General features: G+C 38.1%; 3 protein-coding genes across 3 annotated transcripts in view; all 3 read right to left on the bottom strand.

The window, feature by feature from the left end:
* Window positions 1-12,290, bottom strand: part of LOC307164966 (uncharacterized protein) — a 215,302-nt gene that overhangs the window by 163,195 nt on the left and 39,817 nt on the right. The window lies entirely within an intron of this gene.
* Window positions 1-12,290, bottom strand: part of LOC307164995 (uncharacterized protein) — a 98,530-nt gene that overhangs the window by 46,446 nt on the left and 39,794 nt on the right. The gene's annotated exons all lie outside the window — the stretch shown is intronic.
* Window positions 1,286-11,339, bottom strand: LOC307164935 (uncharacterized protein). Its single transcript, XM_079882156.1, has 6 exons — window positions 10,003-11,339; window positions 5,893-7,971; window positions 5,457-5,630; window positions 4,844-5,017; window positions 3,582-3,628; window positions 1,286-2,333 (listed from the first exon to the last, which is right to left on the bottom strand). The coding sequence occupies exons 1-6, from the start codon at window positions 11,322-11,324 to the stop codon at window positions 1,789-1,791; spliced, it is 4,341 nt and encodes a 1,446-aa protein (XP_079738282.1). The 5' UTR covers window positions 11,325-11,339; the 3' UTR covers window positions 1,286-1,788.

The raw sequence follows: 12,290 nt of genomic DNA, 5'->3' as shown, positions 1-12,290 counted from the left end.
CATTTGATGCATCTTTACTTGCGATCCAATAATGATATTTTGATAAATCTGAATGTATTGAGTCATTACATGCATCATGATGTGCAGTTCCTCGGAGCCATTTTAAGACATCAATGAAATCATTATACGACAAGACAGGCAATAAAATGTAACAGTTCAGGAAAGAAATACTTCACTTACTTTACACCTTTCACAAGGCTCTAATATCCCCTTTTGGCCAGTGTAGAGAAGAGAGTGAGTTTTTCTTCTGACATTTGATGCTGTGTTACAGCCTAGGCTCGAGGCAAAGAAATAATGGACACACGTGTACAACAAAATCTTTCATATTTATTTATTTTTCTTCTTTATGTAGCCGATTATCAGAAATGCTTCAGGGATGGGCATATGACAAAATAACAAACAAAACCCAGGTCTAATGCTTTGTTTAGAAACGGAAATAATTCTTAACACAATTAAAGACGAAATGCAATAAACTCCCCTCCCTCCCTCCCTCCCTCCCTCCCTCAAACACAGGAGAGATGAAATTGTAATCCAAAAAGAAATGGCTCCCAATCCTCTACAAACTCAACCCATCTTTATTTCTAAAAGCACTTTTAAAACCACAATGTGGACCAAAGTGCAGTTCAATAAAATATAAAAGGAAACAGAAAAACATATATACCAAAGAGCGCAACAACCACCACCATACATACAGGGATATAGTATGCGGTAAACATTAATGTTTTAGATAAAGAATTAAGCAGTGTAATATAGAGGACTTTTAGTGTTCTATTTTTTAAAGCAATTCATTAAGTTTACTCTACACTTTTAAAGGATTTGTCAGCTTTTCCCATCACATTAACAGTTAATCAGAAGTTAAATGTTCACACAGAGAAGTTTAATTGATCTAACAGGAAATATACAGAAATTTAATAAAGTTATCAAGCACTTCACAGTCTGCTTAAATTATAAATTTAATATAAATTAATCCTTATTTAAGTTACAAAAGTTATTCAGTCGAGCAGTGAGTGATCTGTCTTTTGTTCTTTGATTAACATTGACGAACAGCAGCAGGTTTATTAGGCTGCTGTCACTTTAAGAGCTGAAGCACATGATGCAGATCTGACACGCATCCTATTTTCTCACAACTCTTTACGTACATTTAAGACTTCATTTCACTCATTTAAGACTGTGCTTAAGATAATACTCCACAAAGCAGGCATTTTGGCATACTTTTGTGTTTTTGTCCATTCAAGCGCGAAAGATAACTCAATGCGCGCCAGTACAGATTTAAGTTTTTTCTTTTTCTTTTTTTAAATCACGCTTAAATGGTTTAATAGCACTTAAATGGTTTAATAGCACTTAAATTAATTATAGTGAGATCATAAACTGTGGCAATGGATGACAGAAAAAAATGATACTGCATTAATTGCGTTAAATATTTTTAACGCATTAAACTGAAAAAAATAATTGCATGCGTTAACATGTTAATATGGAAGCTTGTTTCCGCCACAGAATAAAACATTTTAAAAGATAATTGCAACTTTTTATCTCACAATTGCGAGTTTACATCTCGCAATTCTGACTTTATTTCTCAGAATTGCGTGTTATAAAGTCAGAATTGTGAGATATAAACTATTCTGAGGTTGTTGTTTTTTTTCTTTCTTAGAATTGGACTTTATATCTCACAATTGTGAGAAAAAAAGTCAGAATTCTGACTTTATAAGACGCAATTGCGACTTTATTTCATGCAATTCTGACTTTATATCTCGCAATTCTGACTTTATAACACGCAATTGCGAACAGAAATCAATCTGAAACAGAAATCTGACACAGAGACACCGAGGTAAGGAAATAAAGCCCAAATCCAGCATAGAGATGTTCCGTGAATGTGGTGTTGAATGTGTGTATGTGTGTGAGTGTGTTTGTGTCAGAGACACTGTAGAAGGACAGAGTGCCGGCCGGCATGTCTACATACACTCCCACTCTCTTAGAGGAGCCTGAAGGGACACGTTTCTTTGTGCTCTTATTATTGTGACGGACAGTAAATTTGTTATCACAGCAGATCAGACTCCAGGAGATTTCACTGGATCCAAACCCACAGTCATCACTTCCTCCTTTCCTGCCAATTCCTTTATATGTCACTGATATTTCAGCATCTCCGCTCCATTCAGCCTCCCAGTAACAGCGTCCAGACAGACTCTCTCTACACAGAACCTGAGGAACCTTCTCAAATCTCTCTGGATGATATGGATACGGCTGCTCCTCTCTCATGTATGTTACCTTTCTGTTCTGCTCAGACAGAGCGAGATACGCGTGTGCTGTGTTTGGATCCAGTGTGAGATCACAGGCATCTGAACACAAGAAGAGACGACATTTTTAACAACAACCGTCTCAACATTGAGTGTTTAGACCACAAGCAAACACTATGATTTATGCAGTTTACACATCTTTCCAGAAGTATCACTAAAGAAATGCAAGAAATAGACAACAGATATGGTAGAAAAAGTGTGTGCTTTCCCAAACAACTCAACTCAACTAAAATAAATAAAAAATAAATGATATATGTATGTGTATGTATTTGTGTGTGTTTGGTCATTGTCTAATACATCTTGGGTGATTTTGATACTTATAGCTCGTGTTTATTTGTCTAATATGCACTCTCATAAACACCATGAGCAAAGCAAATCCCTTTTAAATGTTATGTACAGTCTAGCATGATGAATGTTGAGCGTTACATGTAGTCCTGTGAACATAGTCAGATAAAATCAGAAGTTACAAGCATATTGATTTTTTTTTACCAAAGATAACATGCCTAATAACCTGCCAATGTAGAATTCTTTACTGACAAAATTCAGAAACACCCAAAATGGTTGACACAGGAAAATAGGGTATCATTTGAGTCTGCATGCTACACAACATCTAAATACTATATTATTTGGCCAAAAACTATTGAGAAGTTATAAACAAAACAGACATTTTTCTTATTTCTTGATCTGTAGATGGCGCTGTGTTGAAACTGTCATATACATTGTCAAAATATAGTGAAGATACAGCCTCAAGTCCTACTTGGCATGTTCACTATCAAATTAGTTTTTCATGAAGTTTTGATTTGAACTCCATTGTCTAATGCTCATTTGTGTCAAATTCAGTGAATATGAGTTAAACGATCTAGAATGAGTTTGAATTGAGATTTAAATTTAGCTAATGGTATATGTGCAGACTGTTCTCTATCTGTGTGCCATATTTCATAACTTTTCCTATGTATGGTTTTATAGGCTACCATAGAGTTCAACAGAACAGAACACTAACAGATATAACAATGGTGTCAATGCACATTTGATGGATGGTCCCTTAAAACAGAGTAGTTGGACATGGACACATACAATTATCGTGTGTATAATACTACTAATAATTAGTATACAATTATTTTGTGTGCTATGACCAATAAGTTTGAAAAACACCCCTTAACTGTGCCTCCAAATGTGCCTTTTTTCTAGTTCATCCATGTTTTTAAATTGCTTGAACACGTAAGTGATTTAAAGCAGTCCTGAACAGATGTATAATGCCATTCTACCCAGCCACTGTGTGTGTAGACCTACATTTGTTTGGTCCTGATGTAATCCTGATCTCTCCTCCATGATCTATGCTGAAAAACAAAAAAACATGCACAGGCATGTCATATTCGGTTCATATCATACAACATTAATGTATTTGTAAACAAATTATTTGCATACATAACATAAGTTTTCCTGGTTTGAGTACTACATGTTGGTCCCCCGACTCTTTGCACACCCAGTTTTCTCTGCTCATTGAGACACAGCCCTGCTCACACCAGTTGAACACAAGATCCTCTCCTCCTCTCTTTCTAATTTACTCTTTTAAAATAAAAGGTCCCACTTAATATAAGGGTCAAGTCAAGTCATCTTCATTTATATAGCGCTTTTAACAATATAGATTGTTCCAAAGCGGCTTTACAGTGATAATAGGAAATTAAAGTAACAGAGATTGTTTTGGCTTTATAGCAGCTCTAGAATAAAGATATTGTCCAGCTAAAGTTAGTTTGATTGATTCAGTTCCGTCGCAACGATCATAAGTTATTAAATTATTAACTGTTTAGTTTAACTTATAAACTTATTAACTCTTAAGTTATTTCTGCGCAAACTTTAAAAACGCGAACCTGTGAGAACGCTGATGGCGTGCCGAGTTCAGTCTATAGGGAAGCGCGTTTGAATATATGTGTACAGGTGTGTAGCTTTAACTATGATATACTAAAATTTAAATTAAAAATTTGATACAATGCACATATTGTGTACATACAGGTTTTTCTAGTTAAATGACATTTAAATAAACGAATATTCAATTTTTATGAACCCGAATATTCGAATACAATATTTTTGAAAAATGCCCATCCCTACACTATACAAATAAACGTGAATTAAATTAAATTAAATTAAATTAAAGAGAGTACAAATGGACTTGGGTAGAGTAACTGCCAAAGTCTGTCATGGGTCAAGATTATACACTCATTGGCCACTTTATTAGGTACACCTGTTAAACTGCTCATTAACGCAAAAATCATAATTTATCTCAGAAAAGATTACTCCAGTCTGCAAGACACAATCCATCAACCGATTCACTATCCTCCACCTGGAAGCTGTCTCATGTGTGAATTGTTCGAACTCAGAGCGAAAGTTGGATAGCAATAGCTTTACTCTGGCAACAAGACAATTTACACAGATAAAACACCCTGCCCAGAAGCACATGTGTTTCACCCCAATATATTTCAAGATTATAACAGGCACACATGCAGTATTGTATAATTATTAGTGTTAATTATAATCGGTATTAGTGCCATACATACACAAGAATCTCCAATGTGCAGTTAGGATTGTTCAATGTATCAGAGAGCTTCTTTACTTCTGATTGTCCAAGGTGATTGTAGCTCAGATCCAGCTCTCTCAAGTGTGAGGGGTTTGAACTCAGTGCTGAAGCCAGATAACAGCAGCTTTCCTCTGTCAACATACAGCCAGACAATCTACAAACAAAAAAATAAACAGTCAGATTATCTGCAGACATCAGCAGTCAATTAATCTACAAACACATCAATAGTCAGATAATCTACAAGCATGCATAAAGTCATATAATCTACATAATCAAGGTGTTCAAAATTACTTGAACATAACAGCAAGATGTGTTGGAGCACACTAAAGTCTACAGGAAGGTAGCCCTTCAGGAGCAGGTTTGGCTACCCCTATTTTACAGACACAAATCAAGTCAGATAATCTATAGACTCAAACACACATCTACAGTAAAATAATCTACAAACACACCCAATCGTCAGATAATCTACAGCAGAGATCTTCAATTCCAACCCTTTTAGGGCCAGTGTCCTGCAGAGAGTAATTAACCCTGTAGCTGCTATATCATGATATTTAAGACAGACTAGTTAAATACCCCTTACTAGTTTAATATACCTCAGTATCTCCAGCTTACAGTTTGGACTTTTCAGTCCAACAGAGAGCAGCTTCACACCTGAATCACATAGGTCATTGTTACTTAGGTCAAGCTCTCTCAGACAGGAGTTTGATGATTGTAGAGCTGATGCCACAACTTCACAACACTGATCTGTAAGGTTACAGCTTGCCAATCTGAACAATATAACAAAAAACAAAGTGTCTGTGTCAGTTTTCAACCACAGTTTTTCTCAACACATAATTTAACATTAAGTTTAACATTACTGAACATTTAGTTTACTCTGAATTTAATAGCATAGTGAAAAAGAAAATGAAACCACACCAAAACAAAAGAAATCTGTGAAGGTATCAACTCCCATGACTTCATGCTTGTGCTCACTTGTATCACATTTGTTTACAGTATTTAAACATATATTTTTTAGATAATTACACTCACAGAGCTTTCCGGCAGTTCCTAACAGCAGGTACCAGCCTCTGCTGACCATCTCTTGATTTTATGTTATACTTTCCAAGATCTAACACATCCAGCACCTCCGCTGACATCAAAATCATATTTGCCAAAGTTGAACATTGTGCAAGAGAAAGTTTTTTACTTGTTTCAGAGCTTAAAAAAGTCTTAATTTCTTCAAAAAGAGAATTGTCCTTCATTTCAATCAAGCAGTGTGAGAGATTCATCCATCGTTCAGGACTGACTTTCTTTTTTTTAACTTGCTTGATGTGTTGGATCACTTTCTCAATGCTTTCTGAACTGTTCTCTGTGTGTGTCAGTAGATCTTGTAAGAGTCTCTGATTGGACTCCAGAGAGATTCCCAGCAGAAACCGTAGAAAAAGATCGAGGTGTCCATTTTTACAGTCGAGGGCTTTATTTATTACTCCTTTCAGAAGTACATCCAGATGAAGATTCTCACGCTGAGTTTTGGACTTTCCTCTCAGAAACAATCTCAGAACCTCACTGTTATTGTGTAAATATGAAACAAACATGAAAAATGCTGCCAAAAACTCTTGAAAGCTCAAATGTAAGAAGCTGTAGACTTTCCTCTGATGAATCACAGATTCCTCCTTAAAGATCTCAGTACAAATCCCAGAATACACTGAGGTATCAGTGACGTCTATGCCGCTCTCAGTCAGGTCCTTCTCATAGAACATCACATTGCCCTTCATCAGCTGTTTGAAAGCCAGTTCTGCAAGTTTCACAATCCCTTCTCTGCTGGACTGCATACGTTTCTCTAGATCTCTCTCTTCATACTTCTGATTCCTCATGTTGATCTGAATCAGCAGGAAGTGGATGTACATTTCAGTCAGAGTTTGAGGGATTTCTGCACTCAGATCTTCTTTCAGGTGCTTTTGAAGCACAGTGGAGGAGATCCAGCAGAACACGGGTATGTGGCACATGATGTGGAGGCTTCTTGCACTTCTGATGTGTGAAATGATTTTGCTGGCTTGATGCTCATCACTGATTCTCTTCCTGAAATATTCCTCCTTCTGTGGGTCATTGAATCCTTGAATGTCTGTCACACGGTTGATGTATTTGGAGGGGATCTGATTGGCTGCTGCTGGTCTGGTGGTGATCCAGATGAGAGCCGAGGGAAGCAGATCTCCTTTAATGAGGTTTGACATCAACACACCCACTGATGAAGTCTCAGTCACATCAGAAACTTTCTGAGCATCTGAAAACCTCAGTTTAATTCTGCTTTCATCCAGACCATCAAAGATGAACAAAACTTTACACTCCTCATAAATCTTTGAGTCCAGATCTTTAAGTTCAGGATGAAAGTCAAGCAGAAGTTTGTGAAGACTGTACTGATCATCTTGAATCAAATTCAGCTCTCGAAATGGAAGCACAAACATGAAATCTACATCCTGATTGGCGTTTCCCTCTGCCCAGTCCAGAATGAACTTCTGCACAGAGACGGTTTTTCCAATTCCAGCGATGCCTTTGGTAAGAACAGCCTTTATTTTGTCTTTAGCCTCGTATCCTGGTTCAGGTGAAGCTTTAAAGATGTCATTGCAATTGATTTGAGTGTCTTGTGTACTGGGTATTTCCATCTGTAAAACCTCATGTTCTACATTCACCCCTTCACACTCTCCCTTTATGATGTAGAGCTGTGTGTAGATCCTGTTCAGGAGGGTTTCATTATCTTGTTGTTTGATTCCCTCAAATAACCTCACATAACTGTTCTTCATTTTAGTTTTGTGTTGTGTTTTGACACTCTGCATTTCATCATCTATTGGTTGTTGAGAATCCTGCTGTAGGTCGCTAGTCTCCTCCAACAGTTCTGCTTCTGTGTAACAATAAGAACCAGCAGAAGTGGATCCTCCTGTGACATTTTTAAAAAAAGGACGATTTCTAAATCTCTTTCTGCATCGAGGACAGTCAAAGTATTTTGATGGACGGAACAAATCCCAGTGGCGGTTGATGCAGTTTTCGCAAAATCTGTGCCCACAGTTGATAGAGACTGGATCTTTCAGAACCTGCTTACAAACTCCACATTTGGAGTCCACATCTTTCTCCACACTGGAAATATAGGAGAGAGAGAGAGAAAAAAAAAAAAAAAGTTTTTATTGTGCCTCTGATTTGATCTGAATCATTTAATTTTGAATATCTGCCAATACAGAGTCCTGATCCAATACTTGTATTTTCCTATTGCTTGGTGTACATTAAAGATATTAACCCTCAGGGGTCGCCAGTGCGTTCTGGTGGATTTTTTTCACATTCCAACAAAATTTACTCAAAATACTCAAAATAGTCATATATGGTCATACAGACATGCAGCATATTCATATTCATTCGAAAATGTTAAAGGGTTTTTAACTGTAAAGGGTTTTTGAAAGGGTACTTTTAATTGTCCACTTACAATCAAAACAAAATATTGTGCTTTTTAAAAAATTAAAAAACAGACAGGGTGTGCCAAGCTGTGCTTTCTGCCATCTTTTTTTTTTTTTCTGCATGGTCAACTGTCACCTAATGCATTGTACTCGCGTGATCGCATATTGCGTTGCATATTTATAATATTATCATTATAACAATATTTCATACAGTAGCCTGCACTCTGCACGTATATTATGGGCACGATGAAAGGAGAAAAGCTAAATGAGCCCGAGTCGAACCAAAGCCCAACCTGTAAAAAAAATAAAAAAAAAATAAAAAATTGACCCGACTGCTCCCACTAAGTGACAAAATAACGCCAACATTTTCCTATTTACATGTTGTGATTTGTATAGTCACAGCGTGTACAAATAACATGGTCACATATTCTCAGAAGGCGAAGCACTGCTACTTCTGCATTAGTCAATTAATTGTTATAAGTTGACTGTCAATGTCGATGCCTTTTGTCAGTTATAGTTTTTTATTTATTTATGTCTACTTTTTAAAACATATTTAAACATATTTAATATTTTGAGGAGCTACTTTACAATATTTTAACTGGAACGGAGCAATAGTGGAAACTCATTTTAGTTACATTTAATGCAATTCAGTGTAAAACTTTATTTTTACTTCTGTTGTTGCTTGCTTTCACTTCAGCAATAAAATCATGTGTCTTTTATCAAAAGAGGCCAGTAGTCCAAAGCATTTATGAAATTAAAACCCTTCAAGTTTTTAAATCACCAAATGGAGTTTGAATGTCACCTAGCGGCCATATTGGCTACTGCGCTTAAAACTCCCAGAGCATATTGATAGTTTGGGATGTGATGGATTTAGCTTGCTTTACCAATTGAACCAATCATATTGATAGAAGATGACATAAGTTAAGTCATGAGTTAGTCACTTGATCTTATTTGTTGTGTCTGTCTTTATCCTATAAAACCTGATGTATTCCATTTGCTGGTGGGATTCTCTCTGAAATTTGTCTAAGATCCTCCGCCCATGATGTATTCTTCTTCTTGGGGGAGATTCTCTGGAGAACTGTTCTAAGAACTCTCCCGGCCGTGATTTCAGCATTTAAAGGACATTTTCTGAAGTCTGTTGGTTTATTATTTCTGTGCAGCAAGTCAGATAGGGGAGCAAGTTATAGTAAAGGAACCAAGTTAGTTAGGGGAACAAGTAAGAGATAGGGCATGTCAATTGTAGACGAGACCCAGGTAGTTAGGTTTGGGGGAAAATCTACCACAGGGACAAATTTGAAAGAACACTTGGTTAGATTTACTGATTTGACTTGCAGTTTTAGGTGCCCAGGCACAGGTTTTATATTAATAGAAAATAAAAATAAATGTAAAGCAGCAAATTAAGTTCAGCAACCACTTAAGTTTGGATATGTAATTTTCCAGTCTATGTTTAAGAATAGGATCACCAGATAAGAGGCTAATGAGGCTAACTAGTTATCTGGATTCCAAGACCATCATCTATAAATATGTTCAATTTGTATACATATTTTATACAGCCTTTTTACCCTTTGTTTTAACAACTATTTGTGCACCCATACACACACTTGTGTTTATGTGTGTTATTGCCAGTGTTGTAGTTTTTAGGGGGGCGATGAATATAGTATAATATCTAGTATAGGGCACCAACAGAATCTGGACCAGCCCTGAACTTCATGATACTCACACAGGGTCAGAGGTCACAGCAGGTCCATCACTGAGATTAGGGGGATTACCCATGGAGTTGTTACTCTTCATGGACACACAGCTGGATACTGAAGATGGTCCATCACTGAGATTAGGGGGATCCATCATGGAGTTGTTACTCTTCATGGACACACAGCTGAATCCTGGAGATGGTCCATCACTGAGATTAGGGGGATTACCCATGGAGTTGTTACTCTTCATGGACACACAGCTGAATCCTGGAGATGGTCCATCACTGAGATTAGGGGGATTACCCATGGAGTTGTTACTCTTCATGGACACACAGCTAGATACTGAAGATGGTCCATCACTGAGATTAGGGGGATCCATCATGGAGTTGTTACTCTTCATGGACACACAGCTGGATACTGAAGATGGTCCATCACTGAGATTAGGGGGATCCATCATGGATCTGTTACTCTTCATGGACACACAGCTGAATCCTGGAGATGGTCCATCACTGAGATTAGGGGGATCCATCATGGAGTTGTTACTCTTCATGGACACACAGCTGAATCCTGGAGATGGTCCATCACTGAGATTAGGGGGATCCATCATGGAGTTGTTACTCTTCATGGACACACAGCTGAATCCTGGAGATGGTCCATCACTGAGATTAGGGGGATCCATCATGGAGTTGTTACTCTTCATGGACACACAGCTGAATCCTGGAGATGGTCCATCACTGAGATTAGGGGGATCCATCATGGAGTTGTTACTCTTCATGGACACACAGCTGAATCCTGGAGATGGTCCATCACTGAGATTAGGGGGATCCATCATGGAGTTGTTACTCTTCATGGACACACAGCTGAATCCTGGAGATGGTCCATCACTGAGATTAGGGGGATCCATCATGGAGTTGTTACTCTTCATGGACACACAGCTGGATACTGAAGATGGTCCATCACTGAGATTAGGGGGATCCATCATGGATCTGTTACTCTTCATGGACACACAGCTGAATCCTGGAGATGGTCCATCACTGAGATTAGGGGGATCCATCATGGATCTGTTACTCTTCATGGACACACAGCTGGATCCTGGAGATGGTCCATCACTGAGATTAGGGGGATCCATCATGGATCTGTTACTCTTCATGGACACACAGCTGGATCCTGGAGATGGTCCATCACTGAGATTAAGGGGAATACCCATTGAGTTGTTACTCTTCATAGACACACAGCTGGATACTGGAGATGCTGCTCTCTGAGTGCGAACAGACGCCTCCTCCCCTCTCTCCTCACACACACTCATTTTACAGGTATGGTTCTCCTCCTCTCTCTTGTCAAACACACTCATTTTACAGGAAGTTTGCTCCTTCTCTTCCTCCTTGATGAGAGACTTTTCAGACCTGTATGTGGACACAGAAAACATGCACAAAACTGAATTGTGTCACATTTTATTTAAATGGCATTTATTTCACTATAACTTAATGTCAACAGTATTTCTCCAGTTACAGTAAATAATGTTGGTTTGTAGAGCAACATGTCTGCACTTTCAAACACAGCAGCCTCGTTTAAACACTGGATTCACCTTCACTTTAATGACACTGCTTGGAGGTGTTTTTCACAATCCGTTTTTCTTCTCGCATTATAGGAACACGCAAATTTTTTGGGACTTTAGCTTATTCACCGTATCCCCCAGAGTTAGATAAGTCTATACATACCATTTTCATCTCCGTGCATGCTGTAACTCTGTCTGACGCACCCATCGTTAGCCTAGCTTAGCACAAAGATTGGAGGTAAACGGCTCCAGCTAGCATACTGCCTAGAGCCCTGCATGGGGCAAAACATCCAGCCCTAACCGAGAACTGGCCCGTGGTGTTCAAGCCCTAATCCGGCCCCAGCCCCAGCCCGAAAACGTCTGCAATTTTTCAGCCCGAACCCGACCCGAGACCAACATCAATATCACTTTGAGCTCTCTCTGACGCGCACTCTCTGATGCGTGCTGTCTCTGCTAGACGCACACATACACACACGCTACTAGGTAAAATTGTATTATAGGCCTCAAACATAACTACTACCACCACTGACAATTATGCCCACAAATATTAATACAGACTGTCCATTACAGAGAAGCATTAGCATGCAGTAGAGAATATTATATAGCCAAATGTGATCCAGCAGTAAATAAAGATTTACGGCCTACCTTTCTTTGAAAACTTTACTGAAGAACAACCTTTCAAAGAACTCTTCGCCAACTGGCTAACGTTAAATAATAAGAAAAAATATAATAAAGAAAAAAAATCTGTTGAACTGAGTAGGC

The sequence above is a fragment of the Squalius cephalus genome (assembly GCF_949319135.1).
Source record: "Squalius cephalus genome assembly, chromosome: 9".
NCBI lineage: Eukaryota > Metazoa > Chordata > Actinopteri > Cypriniformes > Leuciscidae > Squalius > Squalius cephalus.
Note: the sequence above shows the minus strand (reverse complement) of the source record. Positions and strands in the feature narration are given on the sequence as shown.

Excerpts from the sequence above, each read along its gene's own strand:
- LOC307164935 (XM_079882156.1), bottom strand. The coding sequence starts at position 11,324 with ATGAGTGTGTTTGACAAGAGAGAGGAGGAGAACCATACCTGTAAAATG. Across the intron at positions 5,631-5,892 it reads AGGAACTGCCGGAAAGCTCT|ATTGGCAAGCTGTAACCTTA; the intron begins GTGAGTGTAATT and ends TATATTGTTCAG. Across the intron at positions 2,334-3,581 it reads TACATCAGGACCAAACAAAT|ATGCCTGTGATCTCACACTG; the intron begins GTAGGTCTACAC and ends TCTTGTGTTCAG.